At 36.1% G+C, this 25573-nt stretch overlaps 1 protein-coding gene across 3 annotated transcripts in view; it reads right to left on the minus strand.

Moving 5' to 3' along the window:
- MINDY3 (MINDY lysine 48 deubiquitinase 3) overlaps window positions 1-25573 on the minus strand; it is an 89574-nt gene that overhangs the window by 36113 nt on the left and 27888 nt on the right. For all 3 annotated transcript variants that reach the window (XM_090268015.1, XM_090268017.1, XM_090268016.1), the window contains 2 exons: window positions 21441-21511; window positions 18139-18219 (listed from right to left, as the gene is read on the minus strand). In XM_090268015.1, coding sequence (XP_090124141.1) covers window positions 18139-18219; window positions 21441-21511 — 152 coding nt within the window. The remainder of the gene's footprint in view (window positions 1-18138; window positions 18220-21440; window positions 21512-25573) is intronic.

Consider the following 25573-nt stretch of genomic DNA (forward strand, 5'->3'; position numbering starts at 1 on the left):
AGCCGGCAAAGAAAGCAAAATACCATATGATATCACCTAATACAGGAAACTAAAGAACAACACAAACGAACTAAATAGAACAAAGAGCAGAATAGTAGTCAATAGGGGGGAGGGGGGGAGGCAGAGAAGGGGGATACATAAGGGAAGGGTCTAGTCAAGGAACGTGTATAAATGACTCATGGACATGGGCAAAGGGGAGGGATATGATTGCGGGAGAAGGGGTGGGCCGGGTGGGGGGAGCAATGGGGGAAAAATGGGACAACTGTAATTGAAAAAACAAAAAATAAAATAAAAACAAAAAACAAAAAACAACTGAATCTATAAAACATACTAAGGAAACAAGAAGAACAGATAGAATCTTGGATACAGGGAGCATTTTGGTGGTTGCCAGATGGGAGAAGGGTAGGGAATGAGTGAAGAGGTGAGGGGGCTAAGAATTAAAATAGGTAGTTACAGAACAGCCATGGGGATGTAAAGTACAGTATAGGAAATGGAGTAGCCAAAGAACTTACATGCATGACCCATGGACATGAACAATGAAGGGGGATTGCCCGAGGGAGTGGGGCGTGTCAGGTGGAGGGGGGCGAAGGGGGAAATCAGGATAACTGTAATAGCATAATCAATACAATTTAAAAAATAAAAAGAATGAGCAAGAGAGAAGCACCTAAGAGATAAATGTGAGAATGTCAGGGAAGTTCAATGAATGTGTGTTTTTCTTGAGGATGGAAAAGTTAGGTATGAAAAAGTTTTCTGAGAATAGTCATTAGAGCACTTACACATCCCCTAGTTATATATAGTGCTAACCCCAAATACTGCAAAGCAAAACTACAGTGCCCCACACAAAAGCCTTTCTATGCAGTGCCCAGGTCCCACATTTGGAGATAGAAACATAGAGGACGGAGAGTCTAGAGAACAATTCAGGTCACACGTAAGTCCACTTCATGGGTGAAGACAGAGGTCAACATGCAGCTGGGGCAACTGAGGAGAGCAGTGTTGCAAGTCCCACTTTCAGAACTAAGACGGATGGCTGAACCATGGAGAGCTGCTGTTCTTTTCTGATTAATTCGGCAAGACTTTCTGGAAAAAGTTGTTTTGTGAAATATCTGTGACCAAAAAAAAAAAAAAAAAAATGGGGGTGGGATAGTAGTAGTGTGAATATATCCTGGCACAGAAAAGGCATTCAAATACGCAGCACTGGTCCAAAGAGTCAGGAGCAGGGCAAGGAGAGGAGGGGGAGTAGAGACGAGGGAAGGAAAGCCAGCTGGCACCCTGGGGAGACGCACTGACCCTACCACAAGCCACAATGGGCTTTACAGAGAGCTGAAGTTTGGTCAAAATGAGAGGGAGCCACAACAAGGAGACAACAGAAGACTCTGCTGCGACAGTGACGCTGATACAGCCTTGAGCCCAGGCAAGAGCTGACGACAGTCCTTGGTGGCACCCAAACCACAAGTTCATTTCACAGACTAAGAAACCAGACCATTCACAAGGCTCTATTCTCTCTGAAGGTGACACTGAGAGAATATCTCTTTGAGTCTAAATTTATTAATGACCCTGACATAAACCATCAGAGACAGAATTTATTACCTTAAAAATCAACTAGCACTGACCCTTTTAATTGATACTTTATTAATGTTCAAAACTGGCACCGGCATCTTACTTGAGTAAAAGGACTGCACATTTTTTTTTTTAAGAAGTGTTTGTGCTAAACTCCTTTTAAGTTTCCAGTTTGATTTAAAATGATAAATTCCAACACTAATTTGTACCAATTTATTTAACTTAAACATTTCTGAACCAGATTCCTAGTTTAAAGATCTGTAGCAAGAATGATCTATGTAGCAAATTTGGTAATAAATTAATATTAAATATTAAAATATTAAATATATTTCACATTTATTTGGGAGTCTTTTGTAATCTTAAGCAAAATATTTTAGTGAAAAATATAACTGCTATATTTTTCTCATTGCACATAAGAAAATGATTTAATTATAAAGGATGAAGTATAATAAAACTTTCATGTAATAACTGTATAAGTGTGAAGAACAATATGAAGAAGAGGATTCTAAACCTCAGATTTCCCATTTCCGAGGCTTAATATAGCAAGAACTTCTAGATTACTTAATATATTTTCATCATATAACTATCCACACATCCATAATGTTTTAAATACTGTTAAGCTTATTACATGGTAGAGAAAGACCTACTCTATACATTTAGGGTTACAATCTAATGGAAGAGAGAAAAAAATGCTACTATATGCTTATTTCCATGAATATCATTAAAATTATCTTATGAAAATTACCTTTTAAAATAAAAATCAAACATATATTAATCCCCCACCCTAAAAATACCTGTTCAGTTATAAATAAAGATTCCAATGATGTAATACCAAGTTATCTAAGTCAGCAAGGATACCTGTAATATTGTACCTACAACTCTTTAATAAGTAGGTACCCCATTAGGAAAAGATCCTAAACATAAAAGCCAAATATTTAAACACTGTTTGAGTTAGCTATTTCAACTCTGATTTATCATGAAAATTATTTTTACTCTAAAAGTAGTTATCTGAATTATTCATATATAATCAGAAGCTTTTATCAGAGGAATGCTAGAGCAAACTATTTCAATTCAGCCAATTCACTGGTCAACAGGGATTGCCAGACAATATAGCTTTTAAAATTATCTAGCCTCACCCAACTTTCCTTAAATGACAAAGTGCTACAGAAGAGAAGAGGGAAAAAAAAACCCAAGCTGTAATGGGACTATCTAATAACCTATAGTCATGAAACAAATATCTTTTTCATGTAGCTCTCTCTGTACTATCAGTATAACTATTCGCTGTTCGCCACAAACCTTTTAAAATGTTGAAACACTAGCTAACCTTCTAAACACCTACTGAAATATAAAGAAGGCCTGTGTTCAGTTTGTTGGCTAGGTATAAGTAATTCACTACTGGAAAGGTCTTTAAAGTTTATTCAGTATACTTTTCATCATTATCAAGAGCAATCTGCTGTCTCAAGTAATCAAAAAACCTCTGAAAGCTTTATCTAACTTTAGGAATGATCACACATACATAAATTACATTTTAGCTTCTAGATAGCATTTTATGGTACTATTAGGAGCCCGCCCCCCCCCCCCCCCCGCCAAATTAAGTTAACTGGCATATAACTTACCTTTAAGTTTTAAGAAAAATTTCACCAAATCACTTTATTATGTCTCACACTATTCACTAACTATACTTGTGAAAGTAATTTGAGAACTACTATCAAACAAATTCTTAATTACCAAATGTTCTGAAGTATATCATGTTCTTCAGTGCCAATGTCAGACACCGAATTTAGTTAATGCCATCAATTCAAAGTACATAAGACACTGGTCTTTTTTCTTACTCTTCCATCATGTCCCAGACTATCTCCACACAGCCCACTGCTGTGTGACATCAGTTTGTATTCTATCAGCAGAGAAGTAAGGGTAGGAAACATAAAGCAAAGCTCTCTGAGGTTTTCTCCATAAAGACATAAACTTTAAATGTACAAGTGGAAATAAGGATGCAGGAGGAAAATTCTCTAACAAAATAATTTACTATAATCATTACAATTATTACTAATGAATGGACTTATTTTCGTCCCTATTTCCATAACTACAACTCACATTAACAATCCTTCCAGCCTTTTTCAACTGGTTTTCATCACAGAATTTATCTCTCTCGTATGCATATAGAATCACTTTCTGTGTTCTCTCATTTATATGAAGAACTGGATGGAGAAAAGCTATTAGCCTTTTAACCACTGTATTTCATTAAGAAAAGAGCTTATGTAAACCATTACTCTCTAGTAACATGAACAACTACATACTTAAGAAAAATAAATATCTGACTTTTTAATATAAATGGTAAAAGTTAATATTATACAATCACTGGAGTAAAAAGCAATCTGATAGTCAAGAATTACTCCTATTTCTAGTAAAGATTCTTTATATCATTTGAGTTAATTTAAACTCTGTTAAACCCCCACAAAGTAACCCATGGTGATAAATGGAATTATTGATCTCAATTCCTTGCAATCTCCCTTCCTTGAAAGAAGATTATAAATCACTGCTTGTTGGTATGGGGCCCAAAGTTCTCCTCTGTTGGAAGTATTTACTTCCTGGCCCCACTGACCTCAGGCTTGGCCAGGTAACTTCTTTTGACCAGAGAAACATGAGCAGAAGTGACACTGCTATAGCTCCTAGAAGAAGCGCTAAGTGCCATCTGTGGTTTATCCAGGTGTCTTTCTCTTTTTCCTCTCGTAGAACTGTACATTCCTGTTAGAGCCTGCTCCTTCAGTCCAGGTCTTAGCATGAAGAAGCACATGGAGCACACCTGTAGCCAACATGTAAATTAAGAGAAATCAGCTTTGGTGCCTGTGTTTGAAGAGGGGGTTATGATGGGAGAAGCTGAGCCCCAGTGTAGGCAGAAAGAGGGTGCACTGTTTACAGAGAATATTAATACAACAAACTGACTTTGTCAGATTCTTTTAAGTATATTTTATTGATTATGTTGTTACAGTAGTTCCAATTTTTTCCCCCTTTGCTCCCCTTTGCCCAGTACTCCTCTTCCCTCCAGCAATCCCACCCCTCTTATTTCATGTCCATGAGTCATGCAGTAAGTTCTTCGGCTTCACTCTTTCCTATATTATTCTTAACTTCCCTCCCGTCTATTTTGTACCAGCCGATTATGCTTCTTAATCCCTGCACCATATCCCCATTTCTCCCCCTGCCCACTCCCGGCTGATAACCCTCCAAATGATCCCCATATCTGTGACTCTATTCCTATTCTGGTTTGCTTAGTTGGCTTTTCTTTTGATACTTTAGATTCAGTTGTTGATACTTGTGAGTTTGTTGTCATTTTAGTGTTCATAGTTTTGATCTTCTTCTTAAGTAAGTCCCTTTGACATTTCATATAATAATGGCTTGGTGATGATGAACTCCTTTAGCTTTACCTTGTCTGGGAAGCACTTCATCTGCCCTTCCATTCCAAATGATAGCTTTGCTGGATAGAGTAATCCTGGTGGCAGGCTGCCTTTTATCACATTGAATACTGCTTGCCAGTCCCTTCGTGCCTGCAAAGTGTCCTCTGAGAAATCAGCTGATAGTCCTATAGGAACCCACCTGTAGGCAACTCTCCGCCTCTCTCTTGCTGCCCCCAGGACTCTCTCTTTATCTTTCACCTTTGGCATCTCAATCATGATACATCCTGGTGTGGTCCACTCTGGGTCCAACTTGTCCGGGCCCTCTGTGCTTCCCAGACCTGTATGTCCATCTCCTTCACAAAATTTGGGAAGTTTTCCTCATTTGTTTCAATTCTTGCTTCCTCATTCTGCACTGGTTGACTTTTTTTCTTCTTTATGTTCCAAATCATTGATTTGAACCCTACTTTTCTTCCCTTCACCATTGGTTTTGTGTGGATTTTCCTTTGTTTCACTTAGCATAGCCTTCACTTCTTCTCTTATGCGTTTGCCATACTCAAGCATATCTGTCAAGCCTGTGAGCATCTTTATCACCAGAGTTTTGAATTCTGCATCTGTTAGGTTATCTATCTCTTCATCTGTTAGGCTATCTCCTCATTGTTTAGTTCTCCCACTGGAACCTTGATCTGTTCCCCCTTTTGGGCCATACTTCTCTGTCTCCTCATTATGACAGGCTCCTGTGTTTGCTTGCCTCTGTGTCTTAGGTAGAGCTGTCACTCCTGTTATGTTGTAAGGGGTGGAGCCTTAGGGATTCATCAGTACAGGGCAACCTGGTTAACCATGTTGTGGCGCTGTATGTGGGGGAGGGGTCCGAGAGGGAACAATGCTGCCTGTCCAGCACTCACCCCTTTTCCAGGCACCTCTTCCACTTCTGCACTGGACTGGCGCCCCTCTAGATGCTGCTCTGGCCATAGTTCCCAGAGTGGGTGGGTCTGCAGACATTCTAGAACTATGGGGGTCCTTTAAACAAGCAGACTCTGCTGAGACCAGCAGATTCTGCCTCCACCCGAACTGCCACTGGTCTGCACAGTCAAAAGCAATAAGGCTTGATTTTCCCCAGTGCTGGGACCGTGAGCTGCTAGGTCTGGTGAGGAGTTGGGAACGCTCCCCAGGTGTCCCTCCCGACTTTTTAAAATGTGTGACTGCGCTTTCTGCCGGCCTGCCGGTGCTGCCGCAACTGCTGCCACCACACCACATCCTCTCTGCCCCGGTTCCGCCCCTCCTACTTGTCTGGACAGGTATTTCTTCTTTATATCTTTGTTTGCTGGACTTCCATGCAGTTTGATTTTCTGGAACTTCTGGTTGTTTCTAGTTTTGAGGTAGTTGTATTCCTTCTTAATTGTAGAGGGAGACGCCTCCATCTTGGCTGGAAGTCTCTCAAATTCTTTCAAAATCATCATCAGATGCAGGCAAATCTACACAACTACATGGCCAAAATCCCTCCTGTGCGGGGTGGACCGCTCTCATTGCCCCCTTCTTCAAAACTACTATATAAACTGCTGGCATTTTAGGGTTTTTTTCTTACTTCAGAAAGCTGGCAAAATAAAATAAAAGTAAATATTTTGACAGGAGCTTTATTTTGCTTGTGTCACATGTATTATATCTGCTCTTCCTATTCCTAGTGGGCGTACTTTTTCCTCCCATCTCTTCCCTCATGCCACCCACTGACACTGATTTTTAACAATACATGTTGCATATAATGAAACCTCTACATATATGGACTTCACGTCTCATATAAAAATGAATGCCTAAAAATTACTGAAATTGTAGCCCACACAATACTAGTAATTTAAGTTTTGTAAGTTTATATTAGTATTAATGGAAAGTGAGGGACACCCATAACCCTACCTCTCCACCCCTGCAATAAATCCTACCTCCTTTTTTACTATTTTAAATAAGGTGTGACTGTGAGAAATATTCAAAGTACTCAAATTTCTAATATTCTTAAGTTTTACCACAGCATTTCATAGCATGACAGGGAAGTTCTTACCGTTCATTAAGGTTTTCTACTTCTGTGAATATGCTTCCCATTTATGCCTAGATATCCATATCAAGATACATATGCAAACATAGTGTAGTAAAAACGGTTTGGGAAGAAATGATTATTCTGTTTGGTCCTATATCTGATCCCAACCTCCGATTCCATCTTAATCTCCTAGTACAACCAGTAGGGTTCAGCCATACTGAACCAACTACTATTCTCCACGTGTAGTAGTATGAACTTTCACATTCCACATCCCTTGTCTTTTTGCTTCATTATTTTCTAAACCTAGAAAACAGCCCCTCATTTCATATGTTACCATGTCCTTTAATTTAAGTATCATCTCTTATGTACCCACCACTCCTTCTTTCAGTCTCTATTCCACCCTAGTAAAATGATTTCTTTTTGTGTTTTCCTAAGGGACAGAAGTAGTTAAAAGCTCAGGAGTCAGAAGATTTGAGTTTGAAGCCTGGCTTCAGTACTCACTGGTATATAACTTTGCAGATGTGATTTTTCACAGACTACAAAATCTAGATGGAAATTGTACTTACCTCAGAGGGTGGCTTTTATGATTAAATGAGCAACACATGTAAAATGCTTAGCACAGTGCCTGACACATAGAAAGCGCTTTTAAGCAATACAGTAAACTACTGCAATGTATTCTTATTCTCTGCATTTCAACAGTACTTAGCACAATGCCTAATGTTTACTATACTAAGCACTGTGGAAAAACAGCTAAATCAGGTAGTACCACTGACCACAGAAGATAAGAGGAAAGGAGAAAAAATTAGCAGTCACCACACAAAAAATGTCAAGGCTGAACTATGAATGATGAGCAGGATTTTGATCAGCACATTCTGGACAAAGGATAAAATAAACAAAAGCACAGAAAAAAAATCATAAACTGTTAACACTTACTATCACACATTAAATATATGATGTGAGACCTTTCGCCCTATTCTGCTATCAACTCTATTTACTACAATTATTTTTATCAATTATGGATAGACAGCTAGAGGTGTGAACTTATGAATAGTAATTCTAATTAAAACTCATATACTTGACTCACAACAGAACACCTTTAGGCCCTTCTATCAATAATATTTTACCTTGTTTAGAGAATTATTTGAGTTCTACTATAACAAAAAAAAATTATAAGTAACAAATTCAAAGGGGGAGAGAGACTACTTTTAATAAGTAGGTTGATATCACTGACATGACTGAGATAACTAAGAAAGACGAAAATTCAGAAAATTTATAAAAACCAGATATATCATAGAAACAGCTGCATGAGGGCATTCAGAATAGTAGAAAAGAGTACATAAGAACAATCAATTTTCGCTTTAAGGAGGCAAGAGTATTTATACTACAGTTTGGAAGATTTCTCATTAAAATAATTAGAAATTAAAAAATTTAAGTATCATCATGGTGCAAACCATTGGCGTAACCCTAGACATCTGAGGATGGTTAGCCCTCAAGTTCACTAAGCAGTTAGGAAACAATTTGTGGGTAAAAATTCACAGGTTTTTAATAATTCAAATAACCAAAAATTGTTAGTCTGTATAGACTTCTACCCAAACTTTCCAAGTAATTCAAATAACAGAAAATTAATTTTAGTATTCTTTGTCTGAGGTTGCTATTTTTAGGCTTGAAGATAGGTGTTAAAAGTAACATGACAAATTTATAATTTAAGCTATAAAAACAAGTACTTTAGATTCTTAATTTCATTTCTCTAGTAGATAAGGCATGAAATCTAAACATAGAACAAACTCTAAAATTTAGTTACTATAAGTGGACTGGATGACTAATGCATTGATACAAATAAAGACTTTATTATAAAATGTCCAACTGTGAATTCAATTGTATTCCAAGTCACAGGACTTTTATATAATAATTAAAGATATATAGAGGTGAATTTTCTTTATAACAAATAAAACCTATAAAGCACCATTTTACTTCATTTCCTAAAATTGTGCTTACTTAACTTAAAATATATTAATGGTAAAGTAGAACTGTCCAATTTTTAAACATTTAAAAAAAGACTAACACTTACTAGCAGTAGTCTTCCTAATGTTACACCAAAGAGGAATACAGAAAAGGAGCTTGCTTTGTAGAAAGAATTCTATCTAGACTCCCAGTAACAGATACCACTGTAAGAACAGTGAGTTCACTCAGGAACAGTTGAATGTTCTGTTTCTCCTCTGCTTTAAATTCAGTTTCTTCATATATTTTTGCATTTAAATAGTAATGTGTTCTCATGTGTTCTTACCTGAAAGGAAAACTGCTTTATCATAGGAAAGTTCAAAGGTGACACTCTGCAAATACTCACAAAGAGTCCTTTTATAACCATAAAAGAGAAGAAAGGATGTAAAATTCATCTCCCCAGCTTCAAAAGAAAGTCTGAAATAGATTACCAAGGATCTTCTGAAGATGAAACTAGATGCTATAGGTAGGTTCCAACTATTTTCATATTGGATTAGCAGCTGTCACCTCACACTGAGATTCAAATGCCCAATAAAAACAAAAAAGGCAAGCCTATTTTACCTGCCACTTTATACATATAATTCTATTAACATTAGTATCATATTTTTCAAATTTTCAAATGTTTTCAAACTTAAAGCCCTCATCTTGAATTGGCATTAAAAACCAATTTCATAATTAGTTTCAATTCCAGAGGAAATTACAAAAGTGACCCAAATAATTTATTCTTAAAACCCAAATTTAAAAAATAAAGACAAAAAAATCAAAGAGAATTCCAAAAAGACAAATATTTAAATATAGGTTTTAGATTCTTTAAGTATCTACTTCTCAAAATCATTTCTTTAGCCTATGCAAGTTTGCAAGTTTTCTACTAACTTCACCAAAAGCACCAGGGAAGGATTTCTGAAGACACTGCCCTGCTCACGGGACATGCTCCCTCCCAGTGTGTGGATCTGAAATTTTACTATGCCACAGCTTAGATGACCTGCTTGGAAAATTTCCCACCCTACTCAACAGAAATTAAGTTGCTTTCTTTGAAGAGGTTCATTTACCTACTGCTTTTCACCTCACCCATATCTTCTTATTAAAGGTTTCTGTGGGACACCTGCTACTTGAAAACTGACTTCCTATAAGGTCCTGCAGTTCGATTATGTGCTAGTCCCCTTCAATAATAAGTACAAAACTCCCATTTACATAGAATAACTTGTATGTATTTCATTCTACCATAAGCCCTAAGATACTTATGTCAAGGAGTACACTCAGCTGTTTCACAGATATAGACTCCTGATGAGACAAGGTCACTTGTCTGTGTCAGAGAGAAAAGTAAGATGATTTATAAAAGATGATAGTTAAATTCAAACGCTTGAAGAAGATGGATATAGATGACTGATCTGAAGTTTTACAACCTGTTCATAAAATTTTATTACTAACCTGATTTTTCCATTTATTTTCAAATAAAATTGAATTGTGTAAAATCTTTTCTAATTCTACAAAATGTGTTCAGTGATTCCCCATGGGTCAGGAAGAGGGTTCCAATAACATAAAAAAGTTAAGTTCTGAGCCAAGGGGCGTCTCAAATATGAAGTGACAATCTAATGAGGTAACTAGTTTGACACTCAAATTTAAAATCATAATTTAACTCCTCTTTTTTAAAAAAATTATAGTTACTTAGAGTCCTAAAAGTTAATTGTTAATCACAAAAGGAAAAACCAAAACAGACAGACGTTATTTCACTAAGTGGAAACAATTTTCTTATTGAATATCAAACTATGAGTGGAAATCTTAAATATGATAGGGTATATAAGTGTGACAATGCTTAGTTATAAATACTCATCAGACTTGTTTTTCTTCATTAATCTGAAGAAAGAACCTATATGTATGTGTATTTAAGTTGATCAGATAGAAGAGCAAAAGCTAGTTCTTCTGTTTTTGCTTCCACATAGGAATATTACAGGTATTAACTGCTATTCTTGATTTATATGCTTACAGATCTATTGAATTCTTATGATCTAAGACAACTTAGCACTGTTAAGCCCCCTTTTCCCCCTTCATCAAATACCAACGTGGTTATAACACAATTTTTGGTGAGATAAATCTTCAGTGTTTTCTATAATTAATGTGTTTGACAAAATTTATTGAGCACCAACACCATCTGGTCCTGTACTAGGTGTTGGGAAACAGTAAGAAACAAAACAGACAAAAAGTCTGCTGCCATAGAGCTTACCTAGTGGGAGACACAGATAATATTTAAAACTAAAAAGCAAAATATATGGTATGTGTGTAGTATCCAGAATATATTAAGATCCCTTACAACTCAATAACCAAAAGACAAAACAACCCAATTCAAAGACAGACAAAGACCTGAATGGTCAGTTCTCCTAAGAAGATACAGAAATGGCAAAAAGCACATAAAAAGGTGGTCAACATTATTATTCACAGAGAAATATATATCAAAACCAATGACCACTTAACATACACTAGAATGGTGGTGGTAATAATAATAAAAGTGTTGGAAAAGATGAGGAAAATGCAGAACCTTTGTTTATTGCTGGTGGAAAGGTAAAATGGTACAGCTATGTGGTTCCCCAAAAAGTTAAACACAGAATCGCCATATGACCCAGCAAATCCAGTTCTAGATATATACCCAAATGAATTGAAAACAGAACCTCAAGCAAGTGCTTGTGTAGGAATGTTCACAGCAGCACTGTCACAACAGCCAAAATATGAAAATAAACCAAATGTCCACTACCTAATAAATGAACAATTGTGTTACATGCATATAATGAATGGAGTATCATTCAGCCATAAAAGGAATGAAGTACTGACGCATGCTACAATGAGTATGAACCCCAAAAACTTACAGTCAGTGAAAGAATCCAGACACAAAGGTCACATATTTTATGATTCCATTTATATAAAATATCCAGTAGAGGTAAAATCATAGAGATTAAAAGCAAACTGGTGGTTGCTGAAGCTCCAGAGAGAAAATGGGGAGTAACTGCCTAATGGACATGGGGTTTTATTTCAGGATGATGAAAACGTTTTGGAAGTAGATATAGGTGGTTGCACAACACTGTGAATGTACTACATGCCATTAAATTGCTCACTAAAAAAATACTTAATCCGAGGATGTGGAGAAAAGGGAGCCCTAGTGCACTGCTGGTGGGAATGCAGACTGGTGCAGTCACTGTGGAAAACAGTATGGGATTTCCTCAAAAAACTCAAAATGGAACTGTCTTTTGATCCAGCGATTCCACTGCTAGGATTATATCCGAAGAATCCTGAAACACACCAATTTAAAAGAACTTATGCACTTCTATGTTCATAGCAGCGCTGTTTACAATAGCCAAGTGCTGGGAACAGCCTAAGTGCCCCTCTGTAGATGAGTGGATCAAAAAACTGTGGTACATTTACACCATGGAGTACTATGCAGCAGAAAGAAAAAAGGAACCCCTACATTTTGCGACAAAATGGATGGAACTGCAGAGTATTATGCTTAGTGAAATAAGCCAGGCAGCAAAGACAAATACCATATGATATCACCTAATACAGAATACTAATGAAAAAAAAAAAAAAAAGAGCAAAATTGAACCAGAGGCAAGTAAACAAGGAGCAGACTGACAGTGACCGGGGGCGGGGGGGTGTCAAGTCAAGGAACTAGTATAAATGACCCATGGACATGGACATGGACAATGGGGTGGGGACTGACTGTGGGAGAAGGGGTGGGCGGGGTGGGGGAAGCAATGGGGGGAAAAGTGGGACAACTGTAATAGAAAAACAATAAATAAATTTAAAAAAGAAAATAATCCTGTTATGTGAATTTCACCTCAATTTAAAAATATATATATTTGTGTGTATGTATGTGAAAGAGAGAAAGAGAGAGAGAAAGAGGATGTTAATGATAAGAGGTGAGGAAAAGTGGTTAAAATTTTAGAAATGATGGCCAGAGAAGGACTCGCTAAGGAGGTGACATTAGAATACTGATCCAAAGGATGGAATCTTTTATACAGACATCTGAGGAAAGATAATTTTAAGCAAAGAAAACATTGCCTCATTTTTTTAAAAACTGTTTTTCAATTACAGTCATCCCATTTTTACCCCCATTGCTCTCCTGTGCTTGAGGCAGAGGAAAGGCCAGCATGGCCAAGAAATACAGGCAGGGAAGTAGCCGGAAATGAGATGAGAGTGGAAACAATCGGATGAGTTGAGGTAGGGCCTAGTAGGTTATTCCAAGGACTTTAGCTTTTACTTAGTGAAAGGGGAACTGATACAAGGTTTTGAGCAGAAGAGTGGTGTGAAGTTTCAGGGTCATTAGAGTTGCTGAAATGAGAAGACACTACAGCCCCACAACAGGCAACAGAACGGTCATCAGTTAGAAACTCCTGCAACAGTCTAGGAGAGGGACTTCTCTAATTTGTCTTCTGATTCTTTCAGTAAATTTTCAGTTTTTCTTTTGCCCCTCAAATGTTGTTTTCTCATAGTCTCCATAGTTTCATGGATATATTGACTTAGGTGTTTTCTTTTTTTTAAGTTTTCTCTTGATCCCTACACTGTCTCCATTCTTTTGAGTTCCCTTTTCCCTATTTATTCTGACTCTATTTTCATGCAAGCATTCCTCAGATGTCTGGCGACCCTTGGTGGTCTGCTAATAGTTGAGAGACTAAAACGCACTATCTCTGTGCGCAGAACTTATAAAGCTCATTGTGGGGATTATTTGGCCCAACTGTTCCCAAAATGTAGTATTTCAATCTTTTCTCTTGACCTGGTCAGTCTGCCCAAAGAAAAATAAATATTGGGTACATTTTACAATAGCAAAGCTACTGAGTTCTTCTTGAGGCTCAAAGATCTAATCAGTAAAAAAGTACCTCATGGGACCTCTCTAACTCTTATCTATCTATCCAGTCCAATCTATAACCAACTCTCGTCAGTTTAACTCAAGAATAAAGCTCTCAAATGTATGTGCTTCTATCCATCTCTACCATCATTACCCTGGACCAAACTATATTCTTTGCTTACCTGAAACACTAAAGAAGTCTTGTTTATTAACTTCCCAGGCTATCCTTCAATATGTCTGTTTTCCACAATTAGCCAGAGTGATCTTTTTAAGATTCAAATTAAACCCCTTTCCTTCCTTCCCATCTCTTGCAAAACTATTCCTATCACCAATTTTTGAAAAGTCTAGGGGCTGTCATTACTCAGAATAGAGCCTACTTTGGAAGCCTCATCTTACTCCTGGCCCCCTGAATGCTGAGTGCCCAAACTCTTCTTTGTTCACAACATAGTCCTTCCTTCTGTAGCTGTTTCTTTGCTCCACCTATTGATACTTCCCATGTAGAGAAAATTCTTTCATCCCCTCTTTCCATAGTTTAATCTGATGCCTCAGTGTTCATTTTAAACACCTGTTCATCAAGAAAACATTCTTAATCTTCTAAAACTAGGATAAATTATTATAGCTTTCTAGACCTGTGCTTTGTCAGCACTCATCACAGTTATAATTTACACATGTGATTCTTTGACTCTCCTCCATTAGAATGTACACCTCTATAAGAACAGAAGTCTTATCTAATTTTTCTCACCACTGTATCACAGCACCTGATGTAATGTTGGGCACATACTACCATATGCCCAGTAAATATTTGACAAATTAGTACACACATGAATGAAGACAGTTGCAGCTATTAACACCGCCAGTGTATAAGCCACATGAAAAATTCTATTGCTTTTCAAAGGCATTTTACAATGTCAAATTATATATTACCTTGAAAACTGTGACCTTAAAACATATTTTTTACTTATCATGCTCAGTACAAAGCAGTCAGCATAATACATGTCCAGACAAACAAACATACTAGTTTTATAAAAAAAGACAATTTTACACTAAGCTGCTAGAGAAAAAAATTTAGTATATTTTAGGCCGTGGAACATCGAGTGAGCACACCCATCAAGAACAAGTAAACCAAAGGGGAAAATTCTTGACCTGCAACTTTTTTTTTAAGGATAATATGTTTAAGCAGTCCAAATTCAATTGCCCTAAAATACACTGAAAAAGAAGTACACATGCTTTTAAGAAGCTTCAAAATGAGTCATGAAAAAATATTTTTAGAAGATATAAATGTCACTGAAAGCCAAGTGTGGAGAATCCATCCAAAGCCTTTATTTATTAAACTAATGACTGCCCTATACTATGCACCAGACTATATATCAGATCCGAAGAACACAAAGGTATTAGAACAGTAACAATTAGTGTAATTTGAAGACTTCCAAAAGCAACATAAGGTACTTAATATACATGACTTTAAAAAATATATTTTTTTATTTCACTGCTTTTTAGAGAGAGAAGAAGAGAGAAAGGGAGAGACAGAAGAATCAACGTAAGAGAGAAACACTGATTGGTCACCTCCTGTAGATGCCTGGATCAGGGATCATACACCCCAGGACTGGGATCGAACCCACAGGCTAGGTATGAGCCCTGACTGAGACTCAAACCTGCAACCTTTCAGTTACCAGACAATGCTCCAACCAACTGGTCCACACTAGCCAGGGCAATATATATGACTTTTAAGATTTATAATAGTTGAAGAACCTGAAGCTTACTATAAATTTCTCTTTGACTATTTATGTGTGTGTGCATTTTCCTAACAGTATTATTAGTAGCTTTAGGGATGCAGATAAATGAAGATAGATTTAAAAACTTTGATTGACAGAGCATACTCTAAGTTTGTTTGGTCAGGCCTACACCTGGTGTTGCAGGAGTTTTTGTGTTTCTCTCTATGTACTTCACATGTCTAATTCAACATTTCAGTGTATGTGGTTGAGGTCTAGGGATAAGAAGATAAATGAAAGCATCTCTGCCTTGGACAATGCTCTCAGCTGACATACAAAAAGTGTGGGAAGCAGGAACTATGCATTGTGTGATAAATGCAACACCACAATGGACTAGGGGCTATCAGAACAACAAAGAACACCAGCAAGATAGGTAACTAGTGTCTATTTCATTAAAAAGTGGGTATCATTCACTCCCATAACTTTATCAACATACCTGACATGTAGATGCTTGAATACAAAATGGCTGCCTATTTACAGAGCTGAATTGACACTGTTCTTTAAATTTATCTTCTTCTGTCTTCTGTTGTTTTAACAATAGAAATCATTTCTTAAAAATCAATCATAAAATTTAAGGTTTAAAATATTTCGATTTTATTATTTTTTACATTTGAAACATATAGTTTCATAGAATTTATTAGTTTTCTTAATGCTGAAGAATAGGGTTAGAGATCAAATAATTGGCTTGAAAATATACTTCATATGTAAATTGGGACTGATTTTCTTTTCTGGAAATGTATAATACTTGATATAAAAATTAAATCAAATGATGAAATCCTCACTCAGGAATTAGAAGTTGCTCAGTTTCTATAGTTTACATCATGCTTTTAACTTCTTCCTCTCCACTTTAAGAGAAAAACAAACAGCAAAAGCTTTCAGACTAAATGCAACATATCAGTCTGTACTTTTAGAGTTGTATTTTATACCTTTCCCTGTTTAAGAAAAGGTAAGTATATAATTTGTTCTAAGTCCACCAGCTTTACTTCTGTTGACACAATAAGAGTAAATACAGTAATAAATAATGAAACAGATCCACAAAATTTAGCATTGTCAGTTCAGTCTTTGCTACAATTTATACCATTCGCAATTCTTACCAGGCATAAGTAAACGTACATTAGTAAGTACAAGCTAAAGAAACACATGAAGTAATCAAATCAAAAGTACATTAGAATTGTGAAACCTCAAAAACACAATTACATATTTCCCCCCTTCTGGCCAACATCTAGAAACTCTATCTAAGAATACCAGAGACCTTTAATAAAATGTCTGTAGAATAATAAAAATGATGAGGATGGTGATGATGACAGTAACGACAGCTAAGATTTACTGGGCATTTAACTTTTAATAAACAGCACTGCTAAATATTTTACATTTAAGCCTGACAACAATTCTAAGAGCTAGGTACTGTTATTAATCTCTACTTTAAATATGTTAGAAAAAGGCTGAGCAATGTTAGGAGGTGGTAAGGCTGGGATTCAAACAAAGGCTGTCTGGCTCCAAAGCTCTGAACCACTCAATAGTAGAAGGAAAAAACGCCATTGTTAAAGGTTAGGACATAGAAAGGGTTTTGCTGTCAGAATTTTAAAAGAAACATATTCAATGCCTTTATTTCAATATTGTAACCACGTACACACGAAAACTGTAGGAAACAGTCCATCCTAAAAGAGCACCTGACTTTAATATCATTACACTATTAATAAATTTTAAAATATCTTCCTATGAGATGTTGTAACTAAAATTACTTCACATCGTGTACACGAAATTTTAATCTTCTCTACAAAGGACAATCCCAAACTTTTAAATTCAATTATTTTTATTGTAACACAAATGATTTCCAAAAAAAGAAGCCAAGCACTAACGTCAGAAAAGGTAAAGAAAAAAAAAATTCATAAGAAGTTATAACTAAGTCATGACAGATTTTATTGAAATGATTCCAAAACTAGAGCAGTATGATAATATGTTCTTCAGTATTAATATTTTCAGAGAAGGAAAACTCTGACTCCAAAAAACCTCCGCTGCCTTGCGGCATACCTCTTCAGGGGAAAGGCTAAGAGAGTAAACCCCGACAGAAAATCCGGAGCCGGAGTCCCTAAGGCGGTTTGACGTTGTAGTCAACACCGGCAACTCCTGCGGCGCACCTGAAGCCAAGCTGTATTGACTCCGTCTTTCCCTTGGACCCTTCAGCTGCGAAGAGAGGGGGGGGTCTGCTGCATGGGCAACAGCAGACCCTCCATATCACCCTGCCCAGGCTCTGTAGCTTCAGCTTCACTGGAGAGGACACTCCAGCGTCATCGCAAGATGTCGATTCAACACGGGAGGAGACAGATACCGTGTCACTCCCAAGTCAGACTGCACAGCCATTTTCGGCGGTGCAGATAGACTCTTAAGAAGCTACACCATCGTCTCTCGAGACGGACGGCTGCCGACGATTAATATTTTAGATTTTGAAACAATCCACTTGTTAGTAGGAATACAGTCATTTCTACAAAGATCTGAACTAAATATGGACATATATTACTTGTTTGCTGATGTTACGTTTAAAAAATAAAAACCGTACTGTAAGCATACCTTGGCAAAAAATACGGTGAGGTGAGTTTCACTGCCAACAATCCAAATAGGGAATTTTGGAGATTTCAAGTAAGAGCCAACCTAGAACAAATGTAGCAAAATAAACAAACAAATGAAAATTTTATACTGTCTGTTAGATATTTGCCCATGAATATTTGAAATGTAACTAGAGTGTCCAATTCATATTGAAATGAAATAATGTATTGTGCCAGAATGTCTTGTCCATAATGGTCAAATGCTGAATATAAAATGAAACCATGTTCACAAAAACTTACATATGAATGTTCACATCAGTATTACTCATAATAGCCAAAATGTAGAAACATCCATTAACTGATAAATATATAAAAATATTGAATTATACACTTTAAAATAGTAAATTTTATGATATGTGAGTTATATATCTATTTTTTAAAAGAGCATAGTCAGAAGCACTGAGTCACCTTTGTTCACATGTGTGTGTACATATCACACACACAGAGAAGAGGGGGAAGAGCAGGAGAGAAATATCATTTTACTTGTATAAATATACATATACAGGGGTGGGCAAAAGGAGGCTTATAGTTGTTTATATGGAAAAAGACATGCAGGTTATGATTATTACAATAGCTTTATTGATTCAGAACAATGTTCCAATAACATAGTGCACTTCGATATAATCTCACAAGTGCTCAAAGTGCCATTGTTGTAGTCTACTTGCTATATACTCAAGCACACTTAGGCACAGAGTTCTTTATAAACCTACTTTTGCCCACTCCTGTATGGGCAAAATGATATGAGAATGTCAATTTCACTTCTAAAGGGGAATTTGCTACACTACCCATAGGGAAATGCTCCGATTCATAAAACTAATATAAGTAAACGTATTTCCTTAATACCATTTCTCTAAACATCTGGTATAAACATATGTAGATTTTGATAACAAAACCTACAGTATATACATATGAACAGCACAGTGTAATAAAGTTTGTTTGTTTTTAAAAAATGCTGTCTTGACTCGGTTTGAGGCTCTGGCTAGAGACCAGTCAGTTCTCTTAAAAAGGACCGTGAGTTAAGTCCGTACCCTAATCCCTTTCCTTAGAGGTATCTCACACTCTAGGACGCTATGCATGGCCCTAATGGCCCTGGAGCCAGGTACCACACAACTAGGGACAGCCAGCCCTTAAGATGCAGAGTTCATGGAAACTATTCAAATTAGCCAAACCACCCTGAGCCCATGAGACCTAGCTGATTCTAACCCCAATTCCCACACATGAGATGCCCTAGAGTTACAGCTTGCCGGTGGCCTGGTCCCAGCTGTAACCCTGGTGGCCCTGACTGGAGGCCCTCTCTGGTTGGGAGGTGTCAGTGACTAGCAGTTCTGTCTTTGCCCTATCCCAGTGTCACTGTGTTGGGTCCACCACTAAACGAATCTTCGAATCTTCTCAAGCATCAGAATCCAGAGCAACATGTTAGCAGGAGAATGTACAACAACTATGACTTTCTACTAAGATCCTGAGGGGATAAACATTCTTCTGTTGTACCTCACAGTTAAAGAAAAGCAAAAGAACACATTTAGAAAAGCTTACAATTATGGTGAACTTTTCCACTCATTCATGCAACAAATATGTATTGAGCACCTACTGTGTACCAAGAAACAATGTGCCTGATTGCTTTCAAAGCATCTATATTCCATTAGGGATGACAACAGAAAAACGAATTCAAGATTATAAAAAAAAAAATAATAATAAGTAAATAAAAAAGATCACTATGGAGTGATTGTGCCTATGAAACAATGTTGAAAAGAGTCATTAAGGGAATGATCAAGGAAAGGGTCTTTGAGGCACCACTTGAAGTAGGACCTGAAGGGGAGAATGGGCTATTCCAAACACAAATGATAGTAAGGCCTATCAGGCAGGGAAGGGCATGTGTGTTTAAGAAAGGACAGGAGACCAGCATGGCTGGAGTGCAGCAATGGAGAGAGCAATGCCACTCTGGAAGCCAGGCAGGACCCAGATTATCAGGGCTGTACAGGCCACACAGTGAAAATGTCAGAGTATATCATCACCATACCATCACTTCCTGCAACACACACACACGTGCACACACACACACTTTGTAAAAAACAGCCTTATTAAAAAATCACTGACATATAAAAGTTGTATATATTTAAGGTGTAGAACTTAATGTTTTGATATACATATACATCATGTGAAGATCACTACAATCAAGCTAATTACCATATCTATCACCTTTATATAGTTACCACCTTTTCTGTGTGCACACACGCATATTTACAATATATAAATGTGTGTGTGTGTGTGTGTGTGTGTTAGGAGAAGAGAATGAAGCTCAATTCTATGGTGTCAGGCTGACTCAGGATAGTATTAGCGTGCGTAATTAAAGTCACTAAAAAGAAGAGCTCCTATTGTTTAACATTAAGATCACTACCAATAAATAAGGGAAGGATGAAACCTACTTGATTTTCATACCATAGCATCCCTTTCCAAGTGTGGTCATGAAAGAGTAATGCTGTCTGGTTATAGGAAGAAAAAAAAGGAAGGAAGGAAGGGAGGGAGGGAGGGAGGGGCACAGGACACTGTTATTGTTACTAAAATGAAGCACCACTACCAGAACCACTGCCAGGGAACCACCATTCTATCAATAAAATGGAAAGAGAACTAGGTCTTCTTTTTTCCTCCAAAATGAGGATATCTTAAGCACAAATCATTAACGATTTAAACCCCATTTAAAACTACTTGGAATACCCAAGAGTTATTCTAGATTTTGTAGGAAAGTAATAAAATATCTATCAATAAATGAGTTTCTAAATTTAGCACATGTGTTAAAGAGCTTAATGCTGTTAAATGCTTGGAAATCCCTTTTTAGTGTAAAATCATTTTTCAGATGGAACTGACAAAAGTCTGAATTTCAGGAGTTTAGCAGATTCTTTTTCTTTGCTTGATAAAGTATTACCAATTGTTTCAGTGAAGCATACCATTAATTGGTGAAGAAGAGACAGTATATTCTTTTCCCTCACTTTACCAAAAAAAAATTAATATTCAACAATAGAAGTCTCTATTTTCATAAATTATTTTGTACTGGGTTCTTCCCCTCAACCCTCAAAAAAGAATAAACCTCAAAAATAGGAAACTCAGCCTGATCAGCCAACTGAACTCTACCTTTAATAAGCCTATCAGTTTAAGAAGAGAGTCCATAAGAACAGTAGTACACTAAAATATGTTGTCATAGGAGAAAAATACTACCCACAACAGTGAACACGTGAACAAAAACCATTTGAAATACCTTAAAAATCAACTTACCTTACAGTATCTTAACGCTTCCATTAATGTTAAGAATCCAACAGCTGCTTGTTCATGTATACCAAGAAGTTCTGCAAAAAACGTTAGCATTGTATTAGTACACAAAAATCTGAAAAGTACTTATACGTAAATATATATGTGTGTTTACTCGTCATATAATATATATTCTATTCCAAAACTTTTACTTTTAGCCAAAACTATACTTAAAACATGTCACATATTTACTGTTAAAAGTTTGCATCAAGTCATCATTATAGTACTCCCATTATAAAACACCAGGTTTGTAATACTTCAGATGTACATTAAATGTATTTATGAGCCCTGGCCAGTTGGCTCAGTTGGTTGGAGCATCATTCCATACACCAAAATATTGTGGGTTCAATTCCCTGTCAGGGCACATTCCTAGACTGTGGGTTCAACCAGCAGTCAGGTGCATACAGAAGGCAACCAATCGATGTTTCTCTCTCACATCAATGTTTCTCTCTCCTTCTCTCTTTGTTCCGTCCTCTCTCTAAAATTAAAAAACATATCTTCAGTGAGGACAAAAAATGTATTTATGAAACTTTATATTCAGTGTTAACATTTTTTTAATGGAGGCATTTTCACCCTAAAACTAAGGAATTATTGGCAAAAATAAACAAGGAAAGATACTTTATCATATCCATGCAAAATGACTAATTGAACTGACTTTGATTTAGAAAAACAAATCGATATGCTAATCAAATTTGTAAAATTTATCACTGGGTAGCAGTGAACCTACTTGCACAATACTTGAGACATGGACAGTTGATGCCATCCCTCTCTCCTGTAAATAAACCTAGACAGTGTGCTTAAGACTGGGGAAATAAAGATAAATAGAACACAGTATCTGCCTTACAAAGGCTATTAATTTATCAAGCAAGACAGATGAAAAAATGTGTGCTCTCTCTCTCTGCTTACACAAACACACACACTTATATAAGTCATCTGCTTACTATGTTACAGAAGTGGTAACATTTGAGAGGAATCTTTAAGTATATGTAGGAATTTTCCAGGTCAAGAAGAGGGTAAGAAGGAAATTTAAGGCAGAGGAAACCTTAAAGGTTTCTAGCCTGAGGAATCTGATTAATGGTAATTAACTAGAGGAAAGAATGAAGGAGCAGGTTCTAGAGTGATATGAAGGGAGAACATGAGTTTGGTTTTACATAGATTGAGACTGAGGGACCTGTAGGACTTCTACCTAGAGATGGATACAGAGCTGGAAGTGAGGCTCAGGAACACAGGGAAGAAAGGCCAGGGCTGGACACACAGTGCTGGGAATCATCAGCAGAGCGATGACAGCTGATGTCCTGGATGTGGGTCAGAAAGAACAGACAAAGCATAGAGAATGAAGAGCTGAGAGATTATTTCACAACAGAGTTGTAATTGTGATGATACCAAAGTCTTCACAGACTACAGTTTTTAGCTAATGCACATTAAATAGAACTATAATAATAATTTGGGTCCATATGTATTTCTAATAAGAAATTCTTTCTGGTCAAAAATTATATCTATTATAAACAATATATATGTAACTTTGCATCTTTCAACTATCTGGTCATCTTTTGTCCTTTATTTTTCTATTAGGGAATTATGTTTTTCTTGTCAATTAATGTAATAATATCAACTCATTCATTTGTGTTGTAAATATTTTACTATGTATCCTTAAATTCAACATCCAGATGGTATAAGCGAAACACTGGTAGTTTAACCTTTAGGATTTGTAAATTCAAAATTAACAGAAAGCATATACGCATGTAGCTTGTATTTCTTCATTAGTTTCTTATAGACACAGAGGAGGTATAGCAATAGTCCTCAAATTGTAGTTTTGGATTCTTAAGAGTCCATAAGACCCTTTGAGAGACTACATGAAATTAAAATTATTTGCATAAGAAGTCATTAGTTTAGTTGCCTTTTTTACTTACACTCTCGTAAGAGTATAGAATGAAATTTTACAGAAACTAAATGATATGCTATAGTCTAACAAATTGAATCTATAAACAAATATAAGAGTCCAGCTATATACTAGTAACCTAGATATTAAAGAGATTTTAAAATTTTAAAACAAAGTATCTCTTCTTTCTATTGGGTTGGTCAAAAAGTTGTTTTGGTTTTTTCCATAAGATGGTTCTAGTAGTGCTTAGCTGTCTTTAACTTCATTCAAAACAATGTTGTTTGACTGTATTATGACAGCTGTTATATCAGCATGCATTTAAAAAAAACTAATCAAAATTGGTGAATTTTTGTGTAGCCATTTTAATACTGAAGATGGAAGAAAATATGCAACGTTTTTGGTATATTATGCTTTATTATTTCAACAAAGTAAAAACGCAACTGAAACGAAAAAAAAAAAAGAGATTTGTGCAGTGTATGCAGAAGGTGCTATGACTGATCGAATGTGTCCAAAGTAGTTTGCGAAGTTTTGTGCTAGAGATTTCTCACTGGACAATGAATGTTCCATGGCTGGGTAAATCAGTTGAAGTGAACAGTGATTAAATCAAGACATTAATTGAGAACAATTAATGTTAAACTGCACAAGAGATAGCAAACATACTCAAAATATCGAAATCAATAAAAATATTGAAAAAAAAGAAAAACGTGCCTTTTTTTTAATGGAAAATAACCATACAGACTTTTTGGCCAACCCAATATATTTTGTTTGTTTGTTTTAGAAAATAGTTATTTTTTAATAAAAAACTTATATTAACTATTAGGTATTATTGTTATTTTTTAATGAATTAATAAAACGTTTTATATTTGTCTTCTTTTAAATTGATATGTTAGAGACAGGAAGAAAGAGAAACATCAATTTATTGTTCCACTTTTTATGCATTCATTGGTAGCTTCTTGTATGTGCTCTGTCTGGAGATGGAACACACACACCTTAGCCTACTGGGAGGATGCACTAACCAACTGGGCTCCCTGGACAAGGCTTAAATTTCTCAAGTCTTAATTTCTAACAAGAAAAACATTGATCATTATTTGCTTATGACCTACATTAGTGAAAGCTCTTTAGGATGCTCACTAATTTTTAAGAGTGTAAAGGGCATGAGACCAACAAATTTGAGTCATTGGATTATAGCATTCAAAAAAAAAAGAGCGGGGGTTAGCAGCCCAAATAGGTAGAAATGGTACTGTATAGCAAAATTTTCCCTCGTTCCTTCTGAAATTTAAGCAGCACTAAATGTTTTCCAGCTCAAAAAAGAATACATGTGTTAGAAATATTTTCACACTTTAATTTCTAAAATTACTTACCACCACCTAGTGTTACAATTAGCTACTACATCATCTCTTTCCTTGGAATTTTAAACAAATGTCTGGAATAGTGTACAGTATAAATAATAATGTCATGATACTCAATACAACAAAATAGCTGTTCATAATTCTTGACTATTAAATTATTCATATAATGTCAGCAATCACATGTTTAAGACTGTACCCTGGATGGTATTGTTTTAAAAAGTGTATTAATCCTGTTTTCTTAAGTAGAATCTATCACTTCTCATAGCTAAAGTGCATCATCAACAATATTTATTATTAAGAAAAGATGCTCAATGTCACTAATCATCAGAGAAATGCAAATTAAAATCACAATGAGATATCAACTGTCTGAGCTTCATTTTCTATAACTATAGATTGGGTTTAGAAAGACATATATGAAAACATACTGCTTAGCCTGCAAAGTATATAAATACTAGTTGATCCCTTTTTTTCTTTCTTTGCCATGTCTACTTTCATCTCATTATTTCTTACCTGTCTAGATTATGTACTTTTCATATGTCATCCCATTCAATACATTCTACAAACTGACAGATTAATGTTATAAGTCTTATGCTACTGCTCTTTTGAAATGTCTTCAATGAATCTCTTCTTAGTGCCTGCCAACTAAGGTTCAAAACTTCTAGAATTTAAAATCCTCCGTGTTCTTACCTAACCCTACATTTATGTTGTTTTAACTCCTTCACAGATCCAGTGTTCTTATCCATTGATTCTCAACCTGATTGTACATCAGAATCATCTAGGTAGGGGTCATTTTTAAATTATCATGGCCAGGCCCCATCAGCCAGAGACCCTTTCTTTCTCTTTTTCTCTCATTCATTCATTCGCTCATTCAT

The sequence above is a fragment of the Furipterus horrens genome, unplaced genomic scaffold (assembly GCF_987537825.1).
Source record: "Furipterus horrens unplaced genomic scaffold, mFurHor1.1.pri manual_scaffold_2, whole genome shotgun sequence".
NCBI lineage: Eukaryota > Metazoa > Chordata > Mammalia > Chiroptera > Furipteridae > Furipterus > Furipterus horrens.